The sequence below is a fragment of the Ursus arctos genome, unplaced genomic scaffold (genome assembly GCF_023065955.2).
Source record: "Ursus arctos isolate Adak ecotype North America unplaced genomic scaffold, UrsArc2.0 scaffold_34, whole genome shotgun sequence".
Classification (NCBI taxonomy): domain Eukaryota; kingdom Metazoa; phylum Chordata; class Mammalia; order Carnivora; family Ursidae; genus Ursus; species Ursus arctos.
In genome coordinates, this window is record NW_026623030.1 from 10,801,529 (window position 1) to 10,828,326 (window position 26,798).

The 26,798-nt window shown below is 48.9% G+C and overlaps 3 protein-coding genes across 14 annotated transcripts in view; 2 read left to right on the forward strand and 1 right to left on the reverse strand.

Annotated features, from left to right (window-relative positions):
• Positions 1 to 3,602, forward strand: part of EMID1 (EMI domain containing 1) — a 47,071-nt gene extending 43,469 nt beyond the window's left edge. For 3 of the 5 annotated variants that reach the window (XM_057305734.1, XM_057305733.1, XM_057305736.1), the window contains one exon: positions 2,805 to 3,602. In XM_057305734.1, coding sequence (XP_057161717.1) covers positions 2,805 to 3,113 — 309 coding nt within the window. In that variant the 3' untranslated portion in view covers positions 3,114 to 3,602. The remainder of the gene's footprint in view (positions 1 to 2,804) is intronic. The other 2 variants (XM_026484738.4, XM_026484737.4) reach the window with 1 other exon arrangement.
• A 259-nt stretch (positions 3,603 to 3,861) lies between these two features.
• Positions 3,862 to 9,416, reverse strand: RHBDD3 (rhomboid domain containing 3). Of its 6 annotated transcripts, none has more exons than XM_044379029.3 (7): positions 9,325 to 9,416; positions 8,639 to 8,792; positions 6,827 to 7,015; positions 5,819 to 6,202; positions 4,653 to 4,815; positions 4,277 to 4,564; positions 3,862 to 4,190 (listed from the first exon to the last, which is right to left on the reverse strand). In XM_044379029.3, the coding sequence occupies exons 3-7, from the start codon at positions 6,972 to 6,974 to the stop codon at positions 4,013 to 4,015; spliced, it is 1,161 nt and encodes a 386-aa protein (XP_044234964.1). In that variant the 5' UTR covers positions 6,975 to 7,015; positions 8,639 to 8,792; positions 9,325 to 9,416; the 3' UTR covers positions 3,862 to 4,012. The 6 variants fall into 6 exon arrangements, with proteins under 6 accessions (XP_044234964.1, XP_026340532.1, XP_044234965.1 ...); XM_026484747.4 differs by lacking the exon at positions 9,325 to 9,416 and adding an exon at positions 8,985 to 9,164; XM_044379030.3 differs by lacking the exon at positions 8,639 to 8,792 and having other exon boundaries at positions 5,819 to 5,959; positions 9,325 to 9,409.
• Positions 9,417 to 9,468: 52 nt separating this feature from the next.
• The window catches only part of EWSR1 (EWS RNA binding protein 1), a 28,745-nt gene continuing 11,415 nt past the window's right edge, over positions 9,469 to 26,798 (forward strand). Inside the window, exons 1-8 of one of the 3 annotated variants that reach the window (XM_026484732.4) lie at positions 9,469 to 9,585; positions 13,527 to 13,563; positions 13,706 to 13,757; positions 14,993 to 15,116; positions 20,156 to 20,342; positions 22,367 to 22,534; positions 24,618 to 24,829; positions 25,810 to 25,990. In XM_026484732.4, the coding sequence (XP_026340517.1) occupies positions 9,573 to 9,585; positions 13,527 to 13,563; positions 13,706 to 13,757; positions 14,993 to 15,116; positions 20,156 to 20,342; positions 22,367 to 22,534; positions 24,618 to 24,829; positions 25,810 to 25,990 (974 nt within the window). In that variant the 5' untranslated portion in view covers positions 9,469 to 9,572. The remainder of the gene's footprint in view (positions 9,586 to 13,526; positions 13,564 to 13,705; positions 13,758 to 14,992; positions 15,117 to 20,155; positions 20,343 to 22,366; positions 22,535 to 24,617; positions 24,830 to 25,809; positions 25,991 to 26,798) is intronic. The other 2 variants (XM_026484734.3, XM_026484735.4) reach the window with 2 other exon arrangements.

Here is a 26,798-nt window from a genome sequence, read left to right on the forward strand (position 1 = left end):
CTTGGGCTAGAGAATCTGGCAGGCCCCAGTTTGAGAAGGCTCTTTGAAAGGAGTTAGAAGGCATGGAAGGAGATTAGACACCAAGTGGGCAGCGCCCCTCCCCGTGCCTGGCTTTTCATGGTGGGGCTAAGGAGGGCCCTCCCCATTAAACTGGAGCCTGTGGGTGGCCGTGAAGAGAGGCAGGGATTGGCCACCCTCGGGGCTGAGCTCCAGTCCTCACCTACCTGCTAAGAGGCCCCCATGGCCACCCTTCTCCCACGTCCAGCCACCCCATCTCACAGCCCAATCCTAGTTACATCAGCACACAAAGGCCTCGGACATCACGTCCAACTTCGCGTGTATTTTACGAGGAAACTGAGTCCCCAAGCAGGAAGGAGGGCCAGGGTGACAGCCAAGCCTCCTTCATTCAGCACATCTATAGGGCACACCTTCTGAGTGCCAGGTCAGGGCGGATGCTCTGGGCCCATCAAGTGAGGGGGAACCCTCAGGGTCTACAGAGATGAGAGCCACGGGGGACAGAAGCACCAAAGGATGTGAGTGGGCGGCAACCAGCTCCAGCTGTGGCCTGGAGAAGCCCTCCCGGCAGAGGGGACACTTGCATTGGGTCACAGAAGATCCCTACAAGCATGTGAGCAGAAGACAGAAAGGGCAGCCCTGACGGAGAGCCCTGTGTGGACAAAGGCCTGGAGGCTGGAAGGGGCGTGCGGTCTGCTTCCCAAGCTCTTCCCACCTTGCCACGGGGCTTCTCTAACTTTTAGAAACATCAGTGACCATCTCCCAGACCTCCTCCCCCTCTCACAGATCAGGGCCCAGGACCAAATCCCAGGCTTTTTCAGGTGTCCCCCACCTCCTCTCGGGAGGACTGGGAGAGGAGCCAGAAGGGACACACTGTAGCCTTGAACCTGTGGCCCATCTCCACTTCAGTCACCTCTGTATCCAGCAGCCCAGGGAGGGAGTGCTGGTCATCTGAGAAGGGCCTCGGCCACTCGCCTGGGAGAGTGACCCCACAAGCCTGCTTGAGTTGTGGGCCTGGAAGGGGAGGTGAGGGAGGAGGGGAACAGAGAAGAAGGAGCTTTCCCCATTGTCCCTTGTACACAGCAGGTGGTAACTAAAGACCCAGATTGGGCTCAGGTTTAGGTTATAATCAGTAATGAGATAGTAACAGCCCACCAGGCTGGGGGATTTATATTCAGCCCCCGTCACAGGCTTGCTAGGTCGGTAATACCACGCCCGTTTCACAGATAAACAAGTGCGAAGAGCTCACGTGATTTCCTCAAGTGTCACAGCAATAGCAGTGGTGAGGCCAGGGAGCCAGCATGGGGCTGTCCTCCCAAGCACTGCCTCTTTTTGCTCCATCAACAAAAGGTCACGGACACCCCTGCTCAGCCAGGCACTGAGTGGGGCCCAGGGGAAGCCAAGGGCCCTGAATTTGATTGTGTCAGAACAGCATCTCATGACCAACTCACAGGGACCAGGCCTGCAGGAGACCTGGGTCAAAAACACACCTAGAGACCATAATAATCCAGCATTTACCGTGAAAACCACTTTCCACTCCCGGTCACCTTAAATACTTACCACAAGGGTAGGACACCGTGTTGTCCCCATGCTCCAGATGAGGCTGAGATTCTGTGACTTGCCCAAGACCACATCACTGGTCCTGGCCCCAGCTGATGTGGGAGCCTGAGCTCCATGCTACTCTCCTCCTGTGCTCCCTGATTTAGGGCATGAAATACCCTTGACTGTGCCCACACACAGCTGTCTGGCCCAGGGGCCGAAAATTCCAGCCCCGAGGTGTATGGGTGCACACAGGCTCAGCATGCTAGACAGATAGGGTTATGAGGGTATAGCCCACTCCCCTGGCAGTGGCCCAGTAGAAAGCTGGTGCTCACCAGAGTTCAAGTGTCTGTCCCTTTGAACCGGACTTCAGAGGCTCAGCCAAGTCCCCCATCCTGGGGCTCTGCTCCTTGACCATGCCTTTCCCCCCGGAAAAATAGCACACCCTGATCTACCTGACCCACGTATTTAACTGAGAAAGGGACCAAAGCGTTGGTGGCGGAAGACTTCTTGGAGGAGGTAGGCCTTGCCTGGGTGTTGAAGGATGAATAGGAGTTTTCCAGATGGCGAGAATGCCAATTATTCAGTTTCACTCTTGCAAGACAGCTTATTTCCAGGTTGGGGCCTATTTCACCATAGCCAAATTAGAACTAATTTCAGTAATTATTGGAGTTGGTCAGGACCTAGAGTACATCTGGAATTATCCCTCCTGGTTTTAGAGATGAGACCGCTGAGGCCCTGGCAGAGACTAGACTTGCCCAAAGCTCTATAGTAGGTCGGTGGCAGAGTCTGGCCTTCCTAGACTCTTCCCCACCACAGATGGCCTAATCCCAGGAGGGGGGAGTGAGTCTATTCCCTGACCTTAGCTTTACCAGCTATGAAACGGGGATGATTCAGGGCACACCTCTCCCCCAAATGTAGGAAAGAACAATACTTTTATGGAACATGCACTCCGTGCTAAGCATTTCAGGAACATGGCAGGCTCTTTGATCCTCACTTGACAAGAGAAAATCAAATAGAGGCCCTGAGCGCTCTCACTGGGTGGGGAGCTGATAACTCGGGGGGGAGGGGGGGCGGCAGAGGCACTGACCATCTTGCAAACACCCTTCTGTCTCATAGCTCTGCCTCCCAGACGCCAGGGCAGAGCGCACCTGGCAGAGTACCCAGCGCCCCAGCCCCCAGAGGGCCGAAGGGAGATGGGCACCTCACACAGACCTCACTAACCCTGACTCTCTCCTTCCCTCCGGCAGAACCAGAGGGGTCGGGGGCAGGCCCTGCCGGCACAGGCACCCCCAGCCTCCTGCGGGGCAAGAGGGGAGGACACGCGGCCAACTACCGGATCGTGGCCCCCAGAAGCCGCAACGAGAGAGGCTGAGGGCGGGGGCGGCCCTAGGGGCAGACCAGGCCAGGCTTCCCCTCCCAGCCTGGACTTGGCCAACTGCCTCCAGGGACCGCCCATCCATATTTATTCATGTCCTCAGGGTCCCTTCTGCTACCTAGGCCTTTGGGATGGGCACGTCTTGGTCCTGACTCCCCGTGCAAGCCTGATAGGAAGCTGAGAAGGGACAGTGGCCTGAGAGGGAGGGGCAGCCCAGGCAAGAGGTGAGGCCTGGCTCAGGGCCCTGGGCCTCTGTCTCCCTCTGTGAAGTAGGATGACGCAGGCCTGCAGGGCAGGGGTGGCAGGTTTGAGGCTTCTGTCTTCTCATCAGCTGCCCAGGCATCTGGGCCTGTAGGCATTGAAGAGAGCCGGGAACTGGGGTTCTGCTGGGCCCTTGGCACATGCTTGATGGGGAAGGGCTTGCCTCCCCTTCCTCCCCAGTCAAACCTCGGGGAGCCCACCGCACCCCTCCTCTCCTTGATTTCTGGTGCTGGCTCCCCACCCTGAGCTCAACAGGCAGGACACTGGGGATTTCTCACATAGGTCCTGCCCCCTGAGCCCCCAGCCCCTCCCATGTCCCGGATGGGGGTGGGGGTGGGGGCATGGAGAAGGAGGGGCCCCCTGGAGGTAGAGGTCTCCAGCCAATAAAGGCCCCCAGTCTGATGTCCCACTGGCCTGGTCTCAGTGTGTGCTTAGATGGGTGCGGCTGGGCTAGGCCAGGAGCCCCTTCCCTCTTCTCAGGGGCCTTCCCTGCCCACAGGCAATGCAGGGCTGAGGGGACTGGAGGGTAGGTGTGTCTCTGCACATCCAGGAGCTGTTCTCCTGTAATGGGTCATTTCTTCACTGCTCATTCATTCATTCATTCATCCATCCCCCTTGCTGCCAACACAGAGAGTCAGACACAACGGCCTCCCCCAAGGAGGTCCAGGTTGAAAAAAGAAATGGTTTTTATTCTAAACAGTACCAGGGTGGGGTGCTGGAGGGGTGTCTCCCACACCACACTGCGGCTCGGCACACGGGGCTGGGCTCAGACTACCCACCTACAGGCCAAGCCTCTTGTCACCCAAGGGCCTGCATGGGCTAGGGGGGACCAGGACCCTCAGGGTGAGCGGGCCCACCCCTCCCCTGAGTCACCAGGGCCTCAGTGCCCACCTCCCCCCCAACCAGCAGCGACACGGCACCCTCCACTCGGCCCGTGGCTGCCAGGGCCACCACCGCCTGCTCTGTGGGGAAGCCCATGCGCTCCAGCTGCTGCAGCCTGTGGGGGGGAGGGGACGTCAGGGCCACCTCCAGCCCCTGCACAGGGGACCTCCGCCCAGCCGCCCACCCGCCCACCCGCCTTACCGCAGAGACGAGACGGAGGACTTAGACAGCCGTAGTGGGCTCTCAGGACACGGGGCTGGCCCCTCCAGGAGCGAGGCCTGGATCCCCTCCTGGAGCATCTGCTTATCCAGGGCTGCCCAGAGCGGAGTCCCTGGGGGGAAGCCCGGCCCGGCCCAGGCCAGGCCCACCTCTGAGGAGCCCTCCCAGGTCGGCTGCACAGGCCCCAGGCCTGGCGGGAGCGGGGCCGAGCCTTCACTGCGGGACCAGAGGCTAGGGGAGGCCATGTAAGGAGGTCCAGGGGTGGGAGGCCTGGAGGGGCAGAAGCAGAAGAGGGCCTGACTGCCAGGCCCGCCACAGCTTCCGCCAGCAGGGCCGGTGTCTTCGGTGTCGCGCTCACCTAACTCCGGCAGGATGGGTGACAGGCAGCTCCGCCCGGCCACCTGGAGTAGGAAGGAGTCTGAGTGGCCAGGACCCCGCCAGGGCCCTGCACAAGACGCCCTCCTGCAGCGCCTGCAGCCGCCGCTCCGACAGCTCCAGCCACTGGAAGGCCCCGGCTGCATCTATCTGCCCAGGGCAGGGCGGCTGGTCAAGGAAAACCAAAACCAGCCGGGGGGGGGGGGGGGCGGGTGTGGAGGCCACACGGCAGGCCGGGCCCCAGGCCAAGTGTGTGCCAGCCATTCCCTCGTGTCTCCTCCCTACAGCCCAGCAAGGGATGTCTCCTCACCCTAGTCAGCTCTCAGGAAAAATGGAGGCCCTCGGGAAAGGAACCTGCCAGAAGCTCCTCAGCCAGTAAGACGGGGAGCCAGGTGTGTCTCCCCACAAAAGCTGTCTCCCCCCGTTTCAGCCACCCACCCGCCCCCCGCCCCCCACTTGCTCTATTCCCAGAGCCCCGTGAGACGGCTCAGGTCTGACTCAAGGCCCACCCTGGGGCCCACTGACAACCTCCCATTGCCCTCAGCCAGGGTGACATACTCCCCACGCCAGGATTCGGCCAGGCTGGGCAGCTGGGGTCCCCAGGCCTAAGAAAACCACAGGAGGGTCGGCCTGTGTCCACTGTTCTCTCCAAACGCACCGTCTCCCCCAGCAGGCATGAAGCATCTTTGGAGCAAAGCCTGTGTTTAATGCACCGGCACCACCAGGCACAGCAGCTCCCCCTGTCAGCGCTGAGCCCCAGGCTCACTCCCACCCTGGCCTTGCGCTTCCTGCCTGGCCGGCTCTCTTCTCACTTCTCTCCCCCTGAACCCCTCATCCTGCACATCGTAGCTCAGATGCCACCTCCACGGGGGAGGGCCAGGTTGGGTGCCTGCTTGCGCCACCTCGGCCCTCCTGGGCTCCCCTTTAAATTGTAGTTGGCACCTCCCCCTGGCCACTGGCCCTTAACCGCCCCCCACCCTCCGCCGGAGCCTGGCTAGAGAACCCGGAGAAGCTCCCGGAATGTGTCTGCACAGCTTCCCCGCATTGTTGGGCCTGACCCCCTTGTGCCACTTTCCTCCCGGGCACCCTGGGGGCCCAGCCACAGAACCCACATGTCCACACGGGCCCTGAGCCCCCGGCAAAGGATACAGGCCAGGCCGGCAAGAAGGCCACAGAACAGCTGCAGGAAGGGTGGCTCGGAGCTGAGCAGTGGTGTCAAGGCGAGCAGCAGCCACGGCAGGAGCCATGGTGGCAGGACCCCCTGGGGCTGGCGAGGGTGGTGACCCTGCCCTGCCAGCATGGCCAGGTGGACAGGCATGTAGCCGCAGCCGCCAGCTGCACCGGACACCCCAAGGCCCGCCAGCAGCACCCCCATGAGCCCGGCAGCCAGGGCGAGCAGGGCAGAGGCATGCAGGAACCGCAGCGTGCCCAGGTGGCACTCCTGCCGCCAGCCCAGGGTGGGCAGCAGCAGCAGGCTCAGGAGCAGACCAGGTAGGGCCGTGTGGCCCAGGGCATGGGTCAGCAGCCGGTGCACTGGGAGAGAGAAGGAGCTTCTGTGCCAGGTTAGTGGCCCTAACCCCCAGGGCTGGCCCAAGTTGGTAATTATCCTCCACGGGACACCCGCTAAGCCAGCCTCCTCTCCCCAGGAGCCAAAGTCTGCCCACTGCCAGCACTTGAATCACTCATGAAGGGGACTGAGGGCTTCTAAACACTGTGGCTGCTCCCCTGCTGTGTTAACCAGACCGGGCCGGGCCCACCCCTCAGTCTTCTCAAGAGCAAACCAACTGTGGGTGAGTCACTTCACGGTCTGTTGGGAAACAGGCACTCAGTTGGGGTCACTCCTTAAACTCCCAGGACCTCCTCGACATTTTCATACTAAAGCTGAAAGCCTTAGTTCTTATTTAAAAGGGAAGCCGTCTGAAAAGAATTCCTACCTGCAGGCTCCCACCCCTCTGCTGGCCCCTCGGCCTGGGTGCTCTGCCCTCCCCTCTTGGCTGCGGATGAGCTGGGCGTGCTCCTGTCCCAAGCCAACCCTCCCCCAGGCACTGGGTCCTCTCCCTGCCTGACCAGTGCAGGATGCATGGCGCTCCTGCGAACCGGTCTCAGGCCCTAGAGCAAGTTCCTGACTCCTCCAAGACCCATGGGCCCGGCCCTCACCCTGCCAAGGGTCCAGCAGCAGCTCCGGGGCCAGGGCAAGGCTGGGGCCAGCCCCCGCCAGCCACAGGCTGCTCAGCAGCAACATCAGGACGGAGGAGGCGAGAGGTAGCGCTGGGGACGGTAGGCCGGGCGGACCTCGGGCACGCATAGCGTGGCTGAAGGTGTCAAGAGTGGTCTTGAGGCTGTGTGCTAGGGGTAAAGGAAAACAACAACAGTTACTACTGCAATTTTTACCCAACTCCTTTCAACTACCCTCTCGATGGCCCCATTTTACAGAAGGAGAAACCAAAGCTGGAGAGGCAGGCCCAACAACTCAACCATAGAGGAGCTCAGACCCTAAAAACATTCTTAGCCATCTTGCCATCCCCTCGGCCTGTGTGTGAGGATGGGGAGCGGCCAAGCCAAAAGGGCTCAGAAGAAGAGCCTGGGGTGGCAGACACAAGGCCAGGGAAGTTGAACTGGGGCTCTGGACTCCCAAAAACAGGGATGCAGCACTCCATGGCAAACTCGGGGCCATCTCCAGCTTTCCTCTGCCTCCCTCTTCCCTTGGGCTGCAGACCAGCCACCTTCTCTCTCTTCTCCTCCCCTCCACCATGCCCAGCCTTAGAGCTCTAACTGGGCTCAGCTGCCCTTGATGGAGGGGGAGAGGCCAGCCAGTGGGCAGAGAGATTAGGAAGGGGGTGAGGCAGAAAGGCTGGCGGAGGAACAGGAATCTCACACTCAGTGCATACAAAGTGACACTGGACGGGGCCACCCTCTTCCTCCAGCTTTGAGCACAGCCCCTCTGGCCCTAGCCCCTCTTTTCGCAGGAAGGTTCCGGTATCCCCTCCACTTCTTCCTGCTGTGCATCCCTGGACAAGTTTTCCATCCTCTGAGCCTCTCTTTCCTCATCTGTAAAATGGGGATTAAGAAAATCCTCTCCTCATAGGATGAGAAAAAGGATGGACTAAGGCAGGGCCCAGTACACAGGTCCTGCTCAGTGAACTGTAGCCATCCCAGCTAACTGTGGGAAGCAGAGGTGGCCACCACCTAGCCCACCCAGGGGAGGCCTCAACATGGAAGCAGCTGCTCCAGCTTTGCTGGTTCAAGCTCCGGCCCACAAGGCACAGGACTTGCTGAAACCACCCTCACCCCTGGCCAGGCCTGTCAAGACTCCCAGTGAGCTGATTTCATGAGGCAAGAAGCAAAATCCCAGAGAGACAAGAGGACTGTTTCATTGGCTCCCTTGCCAAGGGCAACCTCAGCAGTGAAACCCACCTGTCAGTTTCCTGCCGGAAAAACGTAGAAAGCTGCTCGGCCTGCAATGTCCCTCCCGCCATCTCTCCAACAGGCAAACTCCTACTCACCCCCCTTGAAGCCCAGTTCAAATGCCCCATCTCTTGCTTCATGGATCTTATCCTATCTAGTAAGCACAGTTTGGCCTGTCTTCCTTCCTGGGCAGGTAGTCTAGGCAGAGGACAGGTGGGAGTGCCCTCCTCTTACTCATCCCCAAGTTCTCCATATGTGTTCACTGAAAAAGAGACTCTAGCTTGGCTCCAGGTCCCACTGAAAGATTTGGGTGAGCCCTGCCATTCCTTGGGCCTGGGCACCTGCCTGGGGAGACTAGATTGAGTCCAGGAAGGCTGACAGGTGCCAGCCCTGCCCAAAGCCAACACACCCACTGAAAGCCTCCTCTTGCACCCTCAAAACCACCCGCCCATGGGCACTTTACAAGGCTGAAGGACTTGCCCATGAACAAATGCAACTGGAACCCTCTGGGCCTCAGTCTCTTCATCAAGAAAATGGGGCTACACACCATCAAACCCTGCCTACCTTACTGGGAAGCTCGGAGGACAGAATGAGAAGACAAGGATGGGGTAGATTCTTCCGAGTGACAGAAAGAGTGGGGGGTCCCAGGGTGTGGGTCGGACTCAGCTTTGTGACTTTAGGAAAAGTACCCAAATTTCTTGGGCCTCAGTTTCCCCTTCTGTAAAAACAAGGGTATTGGATGGGGGATTAAGATTAAAGGGTCTTCTCAACCTTGACCGTTACGGGGGGGGGGGGGGTATTGGGGAGGGAGGGGCTCTCGGGATCAGAGCTACGTTCTGGGCCTCCCACCTACCCCACCCGCCTCGGCCCCCTCCCCCTCCGGCCCAGGCCACGTGTCCGGGGTACTCACTGCAGAGGGCGCCCCCCGCCCCCGGAATGCCGGGTGGGGCCCCTGGCTGGGAGTCGGGACACCAGCTTCCCGGCGAGGCCCGAGAGCCCCGAGCCCATTCTGCCTGCACTCGGGCGCGTGACCCCGGCCGAGCAGGCGCGCCACCCCCTCCCCCGCCGCCCGCCGATTAGTCAGCAGTTGTTCTAGGCCCGGGTCCCTTCCCCCAGCCCTCCCGCCGGTCTCCGTGTCCCTCCAAGGCCGACTCTTCAGAGACGGTCCCTGGAGCCAGCGGACGAAACCATTCCGAAGAGTTTAGCCTTGTACGGAGAATCTCTCCGGCTTGATACCAATACCCGCTCACCCCCAGCTCCGGACCCTTCGGTGTTATTTGGCCCGCATGGCACGTCCATCGTCCTTTAGAGAGCATTAGGACAAGAGTTGCGGGCGGGAAGGACGAGAAAGCTGTGGTTCATCCCTCCTTTCCTCACCCCCGTGGCCTGGCCCGATGGTAGCGCCCGAGGTTGCGGGTTTCGCGCCTGCGCAGTGCGGCGCCTAGAGGGAAAGCGAGAGGGAGACGGACGTTGAGAGAACGAGAAGGAAGGAGAGAAAATGGCGTCCACGGGTGAGTGTGGTGGAACCGCGGCCGCGCTGGCGACGGCTGGGACACCCAAATCTGGGGGTGCTCGTCTCTAGGGGTGGCCGGGACGACTGAATAGAGCTGCCGAGAAGGGTGTGAGGTACCCGCCGCGGCCCGACGAGCTCGAGGGCCCGCGTTCTTCTCCCCTCCCCCCACCGGGAAGGCCGGTTCTGGAACCTTCCGGCGCCCCCGGCGTGCGAGGTGCATGCGGCGGCGGGGGCGCGCGGGGCCTGCCGTGGTCTCCATTGTGTGGCGGCCGTCGGGCCCCGCGCACCGGGCCGCCCGCCACGTGGGCGGGGCCTGCGGCCTCCCGGGCCCCGCGTGGGGGTTGGGGGAGGGCTCGGCAAGGCCTAGAGCCCGGCACCCCTAAACTGGAGGTGGGGGGATGTCGACGGCTGCTCGAGAAGCCGCAGCAACGCCGCTCCTCTGACTCTTTCCCCCCCCCACCCCCATTTCCAGGGAGGCGGCTCAAGCCGGAGGGCGACTTTGCCTCTCGGAGAAGCCGCGGGGAAAAGCAAATAAACAAAAAAGGCATCGCGGGTTTGTGAGCCGGGGGGTGCCGACCTATGAGCGGGCGCCCCGTAATGGCCTGGTCGGCTGGGGCGTCCGGTGCGGCCGAGCTGCTCTCTCGGCGGGTTCCAGCCCCAAACCGAACTTCTGCCGGACTGGGTTTTGGGCGGAATGTGCTTCCCCCTTCAGTGCCCCCCCCCCAAATTGGCGGCCCCCCTCCCTCGGACTTACTGGTTTTTACTCTTATTAACCCTACCTCCTTTCCTCCCCAAAAAGCAATTAAGTGCTTCCCAGGGCCATTTTTCAGCAAACACCGAAGGAGATCCGTTGTATAATAAGACCAGCCCGGATCGCGAGGCCAGAAATCCCTACCGAGAGAAAATTCTGGCCTCTCTGACCTAGGAGAAACAAAAGGCCCGAGTCGGCATTTGAATTATGCTTAAGCAGTCATCTCGCAAGTTTATTCTAGTAGGTTAAGCCGGCAGGCTTGTTTATTTCGTGGACCGACAGAAGAGAGGGAAAGGAGACGCATGCTGGACTTTGAAAGCAAGCTCGGGGTGGGAACTCGAATGTAATAATCTAGGGTGGTCTTTGTACGGGAGTTGGTTAGCCTTGTAGCCTAAACATCGCTTGCAGTTCGCAGCCTTTTCGTGCACTAACCTGCGGTTATTGCTAGGGTGGGGCATTTTTTGCCTCTGGGGGTATTCTTAGGCCTTCTAACACCAGGCCTTAGAAGCAGTGGGAGAAGTCGAGGGAAGACCGGAAAAGCTCTGGGTCCTTCCGAGATTTTATTTGAAACGGGTCAAGAATCCAGCACCTTAAAGACAATTTGTCTTCCCGAGCTGCATGATCAGTAAACAGGCAGGTAAATGCTAGCTGTTCGTGCCAGGGTTCAGAGTGCCCTTAGAAGAGAGGACTCTGAAATACCACAGTCCGAGACGCATCCTGGTGGGAAGTGGTTTCCGCACAGCCCTTTCCACCTTCCTCTTCCTTGCAGTGTTTGAATTTTGTAAGGGGGAGTGCTACTCTCCCATCCTTGTTGAAGCGTGGGGAGTCAAAATGTGTATGGTGAAATTTTTGCGTGGCTGGATATGCCCGTTTCTTGGTTTACTTTGCTCAGGCTGGTTATTGGAAACCTCCGTGTACTATATTAGAATTATAGTTGTGTTTTGCGGAGACACCACAGTAGTAGGCCAGCGGAGGATCTTTGGGAAATCACATACTCACCTGGACTTTGGTTTCCTTTTCCTTCAAAATGAAGGAATGAGGCTAGATCTTCTAAGAGCTTTTTGAGCCCTTAACCTGTTGACCTTAGAGCAAAGCTTTTGGTTCCCACAAATTGCCCCATACAGACTTTAACTCCTTATGTAGCTTGAAGCTCTAAGTCTCTGGATAGTGAGTACCCTAAAGTATCTAAAAGCCACTACTTTGGGTAATGTTAGGTGTTTTTTCTTTTCGTGTATATTATGTATGGGAAAGTAGAGCATATGTCCAGTTTGACAAAGAATTACAATGCTTACTCCCAAGTCACCATCAAGAAGAAGAACATTGCCAGCACTTTAGAGGCCCCCTGGATTACAGCTGCACGTTTGGGGGTTAAAAACAAAGCATGACTGACTGCTAAAAAATCTGACCCTTGTGTAACTAACATTTTTGAGTCCATATAATGTTTGTGAGTTGTAGGTAGGTAACATGAGTTTTCAGGAAACAAATTTGCTACCTCCTTTAGCCCACCAGTATGGGACTAAATGGGTTGGTTTCACACTGATCTGAGATCATTCGTTGTTCCATATCAGCTCTGCCAGTTTTCTGTTTTACATAACTGTTCTTGTGTAAAAGTCCTCTTGCAAAGTTGAACTTCCATGTCAGCAATTTAGAATCATTTCTCACATGAGACACCTGAGCAAAACGTAGGTTGAAATATTTTGTTTTTGATGCTTCATTTGTCTGTTTTGTAAATGCCACATGGAAGAAGTGATTTGCATTTACTTTTTATGCACTACATAGAAAGCATGAGTTGTAGTGCTACTGAAAATGCCTTAAGGTTTAACCTTAAGATGCCGTAAGATTGTCTTAAATCAATTTGTTCATTAGGCAGTTGATTTGATAGTCTGGATGAATCAGGGTTCTAAGTTAAGGATGTACAGAGGAAGGAAAGTAGTTAAGGTAGAGAGGTAGAAAGGTGAGCCTACTTTAAAAGATGGATTCAGCACAGTGACCTCGGGCCAAGTGGTCTGTGAGGCAGGCTTTGGATAGAGTCGGGGTAGAAACCCCTCCATGAAGAGCTGAGATGTCCATTGTTGCTTTCAAATGAGGGGCTACTTTCTGATTGGAAAAGAAAGGACCCTTTTGTTCAGCGCTAATGGCAGTACTGTCTTCTAGCATAGAATAAGATATGTATTTTTTGTGGAGAGCAAAGCATTGGGCAGAATTTTTAAACATACTTTTTAAAAATATATGTATGTTTAGTTCAGTAGTGCTGTGAAAACTTCTTAGCAATTCTATTTTCTATTTGTTTTCACTACTTGTATAGATACCTCAGCGGACCAATTTTTAGTCCCTTTTTGTGCATGTTTTACATTTCATATGAAAAGGGAAATTATAGGAAAGATTATGTAGAAAGAGAACAGAGGGGAAGAAAAGTAAAGTTGTGGGCTTTTTTTTTTTTTCTTGAGTTTTAAAAATGTTACCAAAAACCAGATTACTCCCAAAAAGATGACATTCTTTCTTCTCTGCCAGTTATCATGATTCTGTCTTAATTCTGCTGTGATTTATATCATGTCAAGCTTTTGACTGTTGTAGAGATGTCACCCTGATACAGTCAGGAAAGCCTTTAAAATACTGGATTGGGATGACTGACTTTCTTTTTTTGCCATTCCATGTCACAGCCCTCCTACGGAATTATGGTTGGTTTTCAAAATGCTAAAGTGAGAGTGGTAGAAAAACTAGTTTTGGGGGAGATGTAGCTACTGTTGTAACCAGTTTGACGTTAAACATTGTAATATTGTGGCATGCCTCATTTTGATATGAAGGTAAAACTTCTCCTGTTGGTTCATCTTGTTTTCTGTTAGTCTCAGGATAATGATCATGTATTTGAAATGACAGCCTGCAGTTAAGGGGGGGGGGGGGGTTTGTGGTCATGGGAACCTTTAAAGTTTAATCTGCCAAATCAGCTGATCTTGACCTCATTAGCTGGCACTATATTTCAAACTTTCTGAGTTTAACTGGCTTAGACTCATTTTTTGGTTTGGTGTTGAGAGAGAAGAGATACTCATTCCGACCTGTGTTGGCCTGTACTTCCTCTCTATAAACAGTTTAAAGAATTTATCTTCCTCCACCTGAATCCCCTCCCCTTTTTTTTGTCTTCTCCTTGTCTCTGCTGACTTCACATTATTTTCTCTCCTCGTTTTCTCTAGATTACAGTACCTACAGCCAAGCTGCAGCCCAGCAGGGGTAAGTCAGTCTTTTATAACCGTACTTTGGGTGTGATTGATTATAATGTTTTTAGAGCACCAAGCCTCCTGGAGTTGTGGAGGATTTCGTAATGGAATCTGAATGTTCTATATTCAGTTCTTGCATTTAATTTCTCTTACAGCTACAGTGCATACACCGCCCAACCCACTCAAGGATATGCACAGACCACCCAGGTAATCTTTAAGATAATTATATGTGGTTACATCCTCAAACAAAATATCTCTGTCAGCCATTAAAACAATAGCTAGTACAGCTCTTTTTTAAAAATCAGGTAATGGAAAAGTATGATATGCTTATAATCATAAAAATACTCAGGCATTTTAAACTTTCACAGTGGGAGTGCCGTTATAAATGACACCATCCCCAAACTGGGAGTTGCTAGCTCTCCACACCTTTCTAGTATCATTTCTCAAGTTAAGTGCCTTGCTCAGTAGTTGGTCCTTCTACATATTGTATTATGTTTAAATTTATTTAATTTTACAGTGGTTCTGCAGAAGAAGGGTTATCAGGACATTTTGCAAATAAAATTGGCAGTGCATAGATAGGTCGTTTGCCAGTGGTCACATAGTAAATAGCAGGGTCAGCTCTGTATGGCTGCCTAGCTACAGAGCTTCTGAGCCCTTTCCAGTACGTGAGTTTGTGTTTAAAAGCCTAGGCCAACAGTTTCTAGAAATTAGCGTCCTAGTGTTCTCAAGACCACTTTGAGTTCTGAAATGGTCCGTGACATAAAATGGATACTAATAACTCTGCCGTTGGAACATTCTAGGCTAGACAGAAGTGTGATATCTCTGGCAGACCTTACATAACTGGTCATTCAGATCTAGAATGTGATTGTGTTAGTATCTGGAAGAATACCTCATTTCTTGCCAGGTTTTAAGTATTACCGATGTCCTAGTTCAAAAGGCAGTTGTTGATATGTTAACCTTAAGGAGACTTGCAGTGTTTTAGTTCATTTTCTTTGAAGTGGTGTAAGGTTTTAAATCTGGTTTTCAAAACTAACAGATTTTAATCCCGTTTTCATTTTCTTTCTCTTGGTTCACTTTGTCTTCCTAACATTTGTTTCCAGTTGCTAAAACGGTACTACCCTAAGTGCGGGCAATTACACACCTGTTCCGTTATTGCCCATCCCTTGAGAGTCTTGTTAATCTCCTGTATAGTGAACTAGAGTCTGCCTCATTATCTCAGGAACTTTTTTGTAGTTAAGTTTATAAAAATATGAGTGGATTAGATAAGGGAGTAAGCATTCATGATACTGTGATCACCTGTCTGTTTTTTACAATCTTTACTAGAAAGCAGTATTTTTGGCTTTGGTTCTTCCAATTTAGAGACTTAGAAATAAGTCGATCTGTTTTTTTGCTAAAATCTAAGGTTTATATATGAACTTCTTGCATCCATTTTCTTTGAGCAGGCATATGGGCAGCAAAGTTATGGAACCTATGGACAGCCCACTGATGTCAGCTATACCCAGGCTCAGACCACTGCGACCTATGGGCAGACTGCCTATGCAACTTCTTATGGACAGCCTCCCGCTGGTAAGGCCTGCGTTGGAGAGACTTTGGGGTCATAGCCACTGGGGTGTTTGCTAAGAGTCTTGTTATTTATGTTCTCAGGTGTATATTCTGTTCCATACCTTGGCATCTGAGGATCCTTTATTCTTAGGAGGAACTATTTTTTTCTTTTTCTTTTTTTTTCCCCCCCCCTTTCCCTTATATTCTTCTAAAGGATTTCTGATAGATTGTGGGTGGGATAATTTCCTTTTTAACTATTTCATACAGTATATCGAATAATCTTATAACAAAATGGAGAATATATAAAAGGTTATGCTAATGGTAATACTGGGTAAGAATGAGCCTTCTTAAAGTGAGCTGCTTAAAATCAAACTGATTTTCACATCTGTTTGCTTCATCTGATAGTGTACCCTCTACTTTTTGTTTTGTGCTTTCCACAGTAGAAGGGACCAGTACAGGTTTGACTATCCTGCTCATTCTTGCATGGGAAATGCTTTCCATCTTGTCTAACCTTGTAATGTTGACCCTTTAGGTGTTTTCATCTGTTTAACCCTCAAACTTTCTAACATCACACACAACAAGGTGCTAATGGGAAATTGCTTCAGGTGCCATTCACAGATCCATGTCCTTTTCTTTATGTGATTTTGGGAAAGGTTTTGCTTTATTTTACATTATTTTGTGTCAAGCCTTAATAATAGTTGTTCACTTTCCCAAAGGTATTTCAGATGACTGTTCCCCAGCTGATTCCCCCTATTCCCTGAAGGATAGGTTGCATGAGTAGATTTATTTAGAGGAACAGACTGCCACCCTGCATGTAATGTTTGTCTCTTGGTTGGTTTCCAGTCCAGATACATTTTATTTTCTGTTTTAAGTGTTAATGAATTATTTTAATTCATAGTATGTCTTAAATAACAGTATTCCAGGGAGCTAAAAAAAAATAAACTACTCTGAGAATTAGAATAGCTTGTATCCTAATACTAGGATTGAGTGGAGTATGTGAAAATTTACAAGAATTTTTATGTTCAGTGCTTTGTAACATTTTTGAATCACTACCTTCTTCCCACCCACCCACTCCTATCTTTATTATTATAAGAGAATATTGAATACAGAAATCTTAAAAATGTAAAAACTCTTATTTTCAAACTGTTTTCAGTTCCCTAAGTTATATGTAGCCTTATCTCAGTCTTTAGTAGGGGAAAAACCTGTATCTGTTATTTCTCTCCTTGAGTGATAATTTATCTCCTTGAGAGTCCTGGATTTGATGGGCATTGTAACTAATGTGTATCTCAAATAGGATGGGCAGTGTTTATATTTTTACTGGTGTTAGCTGCAACTGTAGGGAAAGCCGGAGCTAGGACTATGCAGTTTGGATCTTTAGCACAGAATTTTGAAATTGTGAGATGTTCTTTACATATTCAAGCTATTTCCATTTTTTTTATTGATAATGATTAATATATAATACTAATTCTAGGTTTACAACCTATTGGTTCCATATTTGTATATGTTGTGAAATGATTGCCACAGAAAATCTAGTTAACATCCATCGGCACATAACAGTTAACAAATTTTTTTTCTTGCAATGAGAACATTTAAGATCTATTCTCTCATCAACTTTAAAATATACAATACAGTTCGTTAACTATAGTCACCATGATGTAGGTTACATTCTTCAGATTTATTTATTTTGTAACCAGAAGATTGTAGCTTTTGACCACCTTCGGGTTTTTTTTTTTAAGATTTTATTTATTTATTTGACAGCACATACAAGCAGGGGAAGTGGCAGGCGAAGGGAGCGCAGGAAGTAGGCTCCCTGCTTTGCAGGGACCCGGATGTGGGGCTGGATCCCAGGACCCTGGGATCATGAAGGCAGACACTTAACTGACTAAGCCACCCAGGCGTCCCAACCTTCCTTCATTTTTAAAAAATAAGTATCGTTTGAAAATAAATAATACAGCTTAGATTAAGCCTTTGGCGTCTCTAGACCGTTTTATTAGGGATACGATAAAGTCATTTATAGGAAACACGGGGATCTTCTAGATTCTCTAGAGTCCTGTGTTCTCATTGTCATTAATTGAACAGGTCCCACCATGAGCACAAAAACATAGGACTTTTTTTTTTTTTTTTTTAAGATTTATTTATTTATTTATGTGACAGAGAGAGACAGCCAGCGAGAGAGGGAACACAAGCAGGGGGAGTGGGAGAGGAAGAAGCAGGCTCATAGCGGAGGAGCCTGATGTGGGGCTCGATCCCGTAACGCCGGGATCACGCCCTGAGCCGAAGGCAGACGCTTAAGGACTGCGCCACCCAGGCGCCCCTAAACATAGGACATTCTGATACAGAAACTAGTGGCTTTGATGAGCAAGAAACTGCACTTAATAAGGACTGTTAGTATGGATTTTATAGTTTATGGAGAATCATACATACCTCCCTTAATGCTCCCATCAACCTTTGGAGTGTAGACACCAGAATTAAACCTGATGGGCAAACTGAGGCTGAACCAAACTAAGTTAGGACCCTCTCAGGTAGTAAGCACACTTTTTTCCATACTTCAGGCTGTCTTTACACATAAAAGTCGTTGGATGATTACTGAAAGGAATGTAGAGAAGACCCTTTTCTCTTAATAGAATTTTTTTAATTAAGCTTTAAAAGTGGCCATATATGGGGCGCCTGGGTAGTGCAGTCGTTAAGCGTCTGCCTTCGGCTCAGGGCGTGATCCCGGCGTTCCGGGATCGAGTCCCACATCAGGCACCTCCGCTGGGAGCCTGCTTCTTCCTCTCCCACTCCCCTGCTGTGTTCCCTCTCTCACTGGCTGTCTCTGTCAAATAAATAAATAAAATCTTTAAAAATAATAATAATAAAATAAAAGTGGCCATATAAATCTCATTTCATTAATTAGAATAGAAACTTTAGTTTTTACTGTTCAAGTTGAACAAAAATTTTGGTTGATTTCTGTAATGTTTATTACTTTTTTTCTTAAAGTCATCAGCACAGAATAGACGTGTTGTCTTTTGCCGTTGGTCTTTTTTATTGTCATTAAATCATTTTGCTCTGTTAATTTTTGTTCATTTGCCTGGCTGTTTGTGTGGGTACTAGAGATTAATTAAAAGATTATTAACTAACCCGGTGTCTATTACCGTAATCTTCAGCACTCCAAGGCTCTAACAGTTACTGCGTGGTTTTATAATATCAGTTACTGCCCTGATCAGTCTTCGTTTGCTGCTGTTGTTGTTGTTGTTGTTTTTAATTGCCCTTGCGAATCTTTTAGATGGCCTTGTCATCATGTAGGGGGAAAAATCTGTGTAGGAGTAACAGGGTAGGTGGAATTAGAGTCCAGTTAAATTTAAATAAATGAGTGCTTTATATGCTTGACATTAGGACTCTGCAGAGACTTTTAAATCACATAAACAGATGAACGACATGCCAACTCAAAAAACTTCATTGCTTGGGGCTCTTTGTTTTGTGCATTATGCTTTTATACACGTTTCAGCCTAGCAGTTTTGAGAAGGAAATTACCGTCTGTGTGTGTAATTAATTTCAGAATTTCCCCTAAAATGTTGGAATGGGGAAAAAAAGTATTACACTCTGTGCTACAGGAGGTGACGCTTAAGGTTGTACAAAGAGAAGTTGGTAGTTGTCGTTGGCTAGTAAGTTGTGTGTATAGTGAAGATACTTTGTTCTAACTGAGGTTTAAGGCCCTAAATTTTAACTAAAATGAGTGATCTTAATTCAAGATAGTTTTAAGTACTGAAACTCTTTTACTTTAGTGAGATGTAGACTATTTTTTGATGGATGTAAATGCTGAGAACTAGACCTTTGTATTGCATGGCTGGCTTGTGCTCATTGACCATGAGAGGGAGTCAGAGAGAAGAGCCCAGCACCAGGAAAGGTTATAACACATCTCACAGGCGGAGGACTCAAGTTAGGAGTGGGGGGGTGGGGTGGCGGGGAGGTGGCTTTTGTCCCACTACAAGCCCAAATTCCGGATAATGAAAGGGTTTTCATCCTGCCTCATCTGGTAGAGGCAGGAACTAGGGAGAGACCCTACCTTAGTTTGCCTCCTACCTGTGAACACAGCAGGTCTTTGTGGTACTTGGTTAGGGGACCAGCATGGGGCTAGCTCTAGGGTCTACTTTCAATATTTCCAAACAGGAAAAAGACCTTTTTGCTTGTGGTGGGTAAATAAGAAAGGAATGGAGGTGGGTAATTTGATGACAAGCCTAGAATCTTAGATGGTTTCATCATGTGAAAAACATTTACCCGTTAAAGGTTTATTTGCAGAGTATTAAGTAAAATTATTTACCAGAAAGGTCAAATAAGATAACCTGTGTTGGTTACACTTAAGCAAATGTAATTTGTAGTATCTTATTACTCAAGTGCCTTTTCAAAATTTAGTGCTGGTAACAAGCATCTTTTTAGTTGTTACTGAAACAAAAGTAGTAGTTCTTGGACATCTCCCACCGAAAATAAACACACGTTCTCTGGGATTTCAGTTTCCTTTAATTAAACATGAACTCCCCATGTTGGAATGCTTGGGACTGAAAGCAAAGTAATTCCAAATTACAGGCTTTAATGCTAAAACTATTACCTGGATCATTATTTTTAGCTATTTTAGCATTGTGTCATTGCCTTTTCCCTTTCTGGGACGTTTTATTCCTGCTTGAGAGTGTTTTGGGATACTTAACTAGTTGAGGAAATTGTTAAGGCCTGCTAGCAAGACCAGTATAGGTTCCCCAAAAGTAGACTTTTTTCCTATTGAATCCAGAGGGAAGGTGCAGCAGGAACCTTGTTTTCTGTACCAACACTTTATGTAGCGTACCCTGTTTCCTCCTTTTTGTTAGGTGTGATTTTAGAGCTTAAGAGAGTGCTGTGCTGAAAACTGGGTACTTTCAGACAACTTAGGCTTTAAATATTGGTTTGTTGCTACTCATACTAGAGGGGAAGTATTTAAAGGGGCTAAATATTGTGATGGTTTAAAGTAGATGGTTCACAAATTGTTTTGTTAACAAGTGTCTAGGCAGCTCTCTGAGGTGCCAGAAATCTCACGTAGTTCTCCTTTGTTCTAGGTTATACTACTCCAACTGCCCCCCAGGCATACAGTCAGCCTGTCCAGGGGTACGGCACTGGTGCTTACGATACCACCACTGCTACGGTCACTACCACCCAGGCCTCCTATGCAGCTCAGTCTGCTTATGGCACTCAGCCTGCTTACCCAGCCTATGGGCAGCAGCCGGCAGCCACCGCACCTGCAAGGTAAGGCCACACTCCCCTAGTCCTTACGCTAGAGCACATCAGCCTGTTTTGGGAAAGAGCAGTTATGCACACTTAGAGAATCCAGGGCTTTACTCCTTTGTAATGGTTACTCTTAGACTTGCTTTTAGAGGTTGACTGTGTGCGTATAGTCATCACAGTAATGCTCTAGAACACACCGCAGATACATCGTTCTCCGTTCAGTAGAGAAATGGTGCCACCCGGGGACCAAGATGAGGAATGTCACTGGTCGATGTCTAGTTTGTAGATAGCTAGTTTCAGAAGAGTGACTTTTTAGGGTAGGAGGAGACTATTACATTTACTTTAGCAAACCCAGGGGGGGAAAATGGAGTGTGTTTTTTCCTTCGCAACAGAACAAGTGATAGAATTGTTTTTATTGGTTTTATTGCCCTTGTAAATGGATAACAGTTTTCTCTTTGGGAAAAACATGGCAGTTCACAATACAGGGGAGGTGGGAAGTCATACACTGGTGTCTCAGTTGAAGGAATTAACATTTTTTCTGTATTATGTAGTGGCTTGGTCACCTAAATATCACAGGCAAGTATATATTCTTAACTGGGTACCCTGCCTTGGTGTGAATATTTGGGCAAACAGTTTCATACTCCATGACTAATTAGCAGGTCAACAGTATTGATTATTACTTAACAGAAGATTTCAGGTCTTTGCTTTAGGCAATGCACATAGGTGGCTTCTGCATACAGTCTTGAAGGAACATTGAATTCTGATTTGAAAGAAGACTTTTTAGGGAATAAACAAGAGATCAACTTGTAACCTAGACTTTTTGCCTACTGTAGAGGTAAGAACTTAGCTCTGGCAGACACTCATGAAATTACTTCTAAAGTGCACAGTGAGTAATCAGAGCTACTTGGTAGTTTACATCCGCTGGACATCCTGTGCAGCGGGTAGATTAAACTAACTCGCTGATTCCTATAGGGCTCTGTCTCAGCTGACCTAGGCATTTCATTTCAGAATGTTACCAACTATTTGAAGTCCCATTTGATGATCCATTGCAACAGTATATCCAAGCCATAGCCAGGGTCGGGGTGGGGTGTTATATATTAACTGGGGGTTTTTTGTTTGTTTTGGGAGGGTGGTGTTTTGTTTTTGTTTTTTGGGTTTTTTGTGTGGGTTTTTCCCCCCTTGGTTTTCAGTCCTTACCACTTTAAAACTGTCTCATGATCAATGTCAGCTACTCCCTTTTCCACTGGAAAGAGGGGGCTTGTGACTTATTTCAGCTCTGGAGAAACCAGTACTTCCACATCCTATCTGGTTTGCCTGCTGATTCTTGGGGGTTTGCTTAAAATAGTTCAAGCTGACTTTGCTACAGTCTTGTTGCAAACTGTTAGGGCTAAGAGGTAATAGAAAACCGGGGGGGGGGGGTCTTTTTTTCTCCTTTGGGATTGGGATTGGTTTTATTTAATATTTCCCAGTTCATCCAAGCATTGCTGAGAGCTGGAGCTGGGGGGGGGGGGTGTTCCCTCCCCTACTTTGGTATTTCCATTATGGAGACTTTCAGGCAAGGTTAGGTTTATTTATGGCAGTCGAAATTAGGAAATGTATTTTCAGTCTATTCTTAATAAACGAGAAACTTAAACTCACAATAATCCAAATTTGTAAATGCTGTAAACTTATATAAATGTTACTCTAACTGACACTTTTGTATTGTTAAAGTTAACTTGTCTGTCTTCAGTTTTGGGGGGGGGGGGAGCATTTTCTTCCCTAACAAATCACCTCCCCTCCCAGTCACTTAAATTGGCAATAGAAAATATTGTAACTGCCTTCGATAGCTGCTAATGTGGAACCAGTGGAACATGTTGGTATCTCATCTGTGGGTGTGATTAATTCTCCCCTGTTCTTAATGTTCTCTTCAGCAAATACAGTTGGACCGAGACTGGGTTTGATGTAGTTCAGTTGACAATCGTATTTACTTCCAAGCTCAGTCCTAACATTGCACAGAGTTATATGGTTGAGGGAAAAAAGTCTTACTTTTTTATTTCTCCTTTTAGACCGCAGGATGGTAACAAACCCGCTGAGACTAGTCAACCTCAATCTAGCACAGGGGGTTACAACCAGCCCAGCCTAGGATATGGACAGAGTAACTACAGTTATCCCCAGGTGCCTGGGAGCTACCCCATGCAGCCAGTTACGGCACCACCATCTTACCCTCCTACCAGGTCAGTATCTTTGTTCTCATGGCCAGTGAGCTAGTAGAATAACGATTTTTTTTCAGGCTGTGGACCTCCTTGCTTCTTCCTCGGGTGAAATGGGTTGTCTGACTCTCCCAGTGATGATCCTGACCACGCAGTGTTACATTAAGACCTCAGTCTTAGGTTCCTGTAGCAGTACCTGGCAGTCAGTAACTCTTCTCTCTAAACACAAACATTTTTACCACTCTAGCTTCTTCCTTTTAATTTTCCTTCTAGTTAATTCAGATGGATGAGAAACAGAAGTATGTGAAAGCAGGTGAACCCAAGCATAGAAGCCACCTTCCCCAGTGCAGTGAGGGTGGGAACGTGGAAGACATGAACAGAAAGGAAAGAAAGAAACTTCATTTTAGTCATTTCATATGTAGCTTAACTCACAGGTCCATTCATACACAACTCTTTTTTAAGATTTCAACTTACTTACTTATTTGACAGAGCATGCACAAGCAGGGGAAGAGGAAGAGGCAGGCTCCCCCTGAGCAGGGAGCCCGATGCAGGGACCCTGGGGTCATGACCTGAGCCAAAGGCAGACGCTTCACCGACTGAGCCACCCAGGTGCGCCCATGTACAAGTCTTCTAATGACTGGGCCAGGGCTTTTCATGTGCAGATTTATTCTGCACTCTGTGGGTTATGTGAACCACTCTAGCAGCTAGGTGTCTCCTTTGGGTTTCTTGTAAAATAGAGGAAGAGCTGCAAGGTTTGTCACTCATATTTAATTAGAAGCAAGTTTTCAAATGAACTGTCTGAATTGTGTCCTAAAGTGTTAACTTAGTTTTGCTAGAGGTTAGTGCTTCCCTTTTTTGCACTCCATTTCACTGGCTTACACATGCAAGTGCAGCAGGTGTGAACAGGTTTGGGAACAAAATACAGCTGACCGGGTACGTGTGCAGCGTGGAGCAGCAGTGGGCAGGGCTTACAGCAGTCCTTCCACAGCCCGCCTGTGCCCGTACTGCTGAGAGTCGTGTGGCCAAGTGAAGAGGTACCCTCAGTGAAGAGGGGCTTTTGAGTCTGTACAGCCATGTCGGGGGATGTGATAGAGGTTTAGTTTAGTTGTACTTTTAAATATAATGTCTTTTTAAATTTTCGTTACCATAGTTCATCTGAAGTTTAATAGCAGTTCTTTCGAGCTTTGTTTCTATGTAAAAAGGTATCATTGGTTAGTCTCCTTGCTGTGTAGTTGACCCGTCAAGAGATGAAGATCCAGGGGCACCTGGGTGGCACAGTCGTTAAGCGTCTGCCTTCGGCTCAGGGCGTGATCCCACCGTTCTGGGATCGAGTCCCACATCAGGCTCCTCTGCTGGGAGCCTGCCTCTTCCTCTCCCACTCCCCCTGCTTGTGTTCCCTCTCTCACTGGCTGTCTCTGTCAAATAAATAAATAAAATCTTTAAGAAAAAAAAAAGATGAAGATCCACTTAATATTCTTGTGCAGTTCCTTGATTCTCAAGTTTCCTTATTCATCTTTTCTTCGTTGAGATTTCGTAGATGATCAGGCATGTCTGAAAGTGTGAAACTGTATACGGTATATAGCAAAACAGCTTGACACGTGGACAGATGTCAAGAGAAATTTGCCATATTTGTGTGGCAGCACACACATCGGGCAGCCTGCTACCTTCAGGACAGTCACTGTCAGAACTGAAGGGGAATTGTTGGAGGCGGGCCTAGCGCCGCTGTACTTAACTGCCTCCTTTGCCTCGGGGGCTTTTCCATGGAGTGCACATGCACTTTTTCCTCCCTTAATGCGGCAAACACCAAACTCCCAAATTTGCCTTGAATTTAATTGAAAACTATGGTTTTAAGGGGGTGGGAGGTAAAAGAGGAGACTCTAAGGGTTGTATATTGTATAGATTGGTTTTCAATGGTTTTCCCCTTCTTTGGATTTAAAGCTTTATTCTGAATACAAAAATATTTGCTTATTTTAAATTCGAACTGTTGATATGTAGAAAGTGTTTTTAAGGGTTTCTGTATCACATGCTATGAATGTCTCTTATACTTAAGGGGCTTGAAGAAATAACAAGCCTCTCCTTCCTAAAAAACTTTTTTTCTTTCTTTCAGCTACTCCTCTACACAGCCGACTAGTTATGATCAGAGCAGTTACTCTCAGCAGAACACCTATGGGCAGCCGAGCAGCTATGGACAGCAGAGTAGCTATGGTCAACAAAGCAGCTATGGGCAGCAGCCGCCCACTAGTTATCCCCCCCAAACTGGATCCTACAGCCAGGCTCCAAGTCAATATAGCCAACAGAGCAGCAGCTACGGGCAGCAGAGTGAGTTGCTAAGAGAGAAAACCAAATAAGAATGATTATGTTTGGAGTTTCTGAACATGGGGAAATGCTCTTTACATTGTTTACTTTTGGACGCCAGGGCATCTTTAGGACATAACATCCTGGCTAACCGCTTGGATGTCCCATTAAAGACATGAGTGCTTTTCTCCAGTTTAATTGTTATTATGCCCTGCAAAAAAAAAAAAAGAGAGAGAGAAAAGAGAGCTTGTAACTGACCAGAGAAAACGTTTTAAGACGCCAGCCTTGCTGTCTTTGAGGAGGTTGTGCACAGTGAGTGAAGCTGGCATTCCTGTGGCCTGCCCACCCAGCTCATTATAAGGATGTGAGCAGATAGCTGTTGAAGACGACTGCAGTTTTGGTAGTCATGTAAATGCTGTGCTTTGGTTTTGGTTTTTCTTTACATCTATAAAGCAAAAACAACAAAAGTCCTTCTCATAGAACACTTAGTTTTACATGGAGAAGTAACCAAAAACTCTCAGAACTGTCTTCACAATGTAATTTTTACCTGGATATTTGTTTTTTAATTAAACTCCATCTATGGGCGTGTTTCGTCACGGCTATGAGATGAGTAGTGCTTCTTAATGGAGCCCAAGCTTCAGCGACATGCTAAAGCCCTAAGAAACCTGCCTCTGGTTTTTGTTTCTTGAGATAGTTTAAAGAAGCAGCTGTCGGAGGCATCCTAGGATACAAAACCCTGTAAACTATTGACCAGAGAGCTGTTTTCTTATTTGGGTGGTTTATTCTAGGTTAACTGTTACGTAAGGTTACTTCAGCTTTAATGAACCAGCAGTTTTGGTTAAACTTAAAAGATCCTACTGATTTAGAGGTGCTTTGTCAGGTTTAAAGAAGACGGTGCCTTGGTTAGTGCCTTGAAATTGAACATTCTGTGATTCCAGGAGAAAGTACAACAGGCAGTGGTTCAAATGCTGGTCCATGGCTTACAGATGTGACTCTTTCCTCAGGTTCATTCCGACAGGACCACCCCAGTAGCATGGGTGTTTATGGGCAGGAGTCTGGAGGATTTTCCGGACCAGGAGAGAACCGGAGCATGAGTGGCCCTGATAACCGGGGCAGGGGAAGAGGGGGATTTGATCGTGGAGGCATGAGCAGAGGTGGGCGGGGAGGAGGACGCGGTGGAATGGGGTAAGAGCAAACCTTTTCTCCTTTTACCTAATTTTGTTTCATCCATAGGATTTTCAATGGAAAGAAGGGACTGAAAGACATAAGAAATTTATTTCTACATTTCCATGGACAATCTGTTGAGCCCAGGCCATCTTCTAAAACATGGAAATGTCATCTTTGTGGCATAGATTAAGTGGCAGTTCACTTTTTTTCCCTGCCAATCTACTTGGTTGGGTTGGGGAGAACAAAGAATGGTTTTGAAACTAGAGCTTTCAGTTCCCTTCATGGTTTCCAGAGGTCAAAAGCCTCTTTGGGTAACAGACTCGGGATGGAACACACACAACCCTTCTAACACCCCTAGGTTTTTAACTAATTGCCTCTGAATGGTTGTCTTGAAATACCTGGTGTATATATACTGCAGAGAAGGGAATGCAGATGTTTTCCACAATGTTTGTCCCCAACTTCTGTTTGTCCTTGGAATTGTTGAACATAATGATGAAGATCTTGGTCCCGTCACCCCTGAACTATGGCCTGAGGTGCACCTGGTACACAGAAAAGTCTAATAGCTTTTTGCAGAGTAATGTATATAATTACAGGATCACTCCCCATTGGAGATTTTGAGAAGTCTAAATCGGTTTGACCATTTTGATTGATGGCACAATCTGGTTTAGAAAATTCTGTTTAGATCAGTAACATAACCCTGCCACCTGTGCCTGCCCTTCCCCTCCCTTCTCCCGCCCCCTCTTCCCTTTCTGGTGTCTGTACTTCAATGAAGGTGAGGTATAATGTTGGTGGTTAACATGATCCAGAAGGTTTAGTTCTGTGTGTG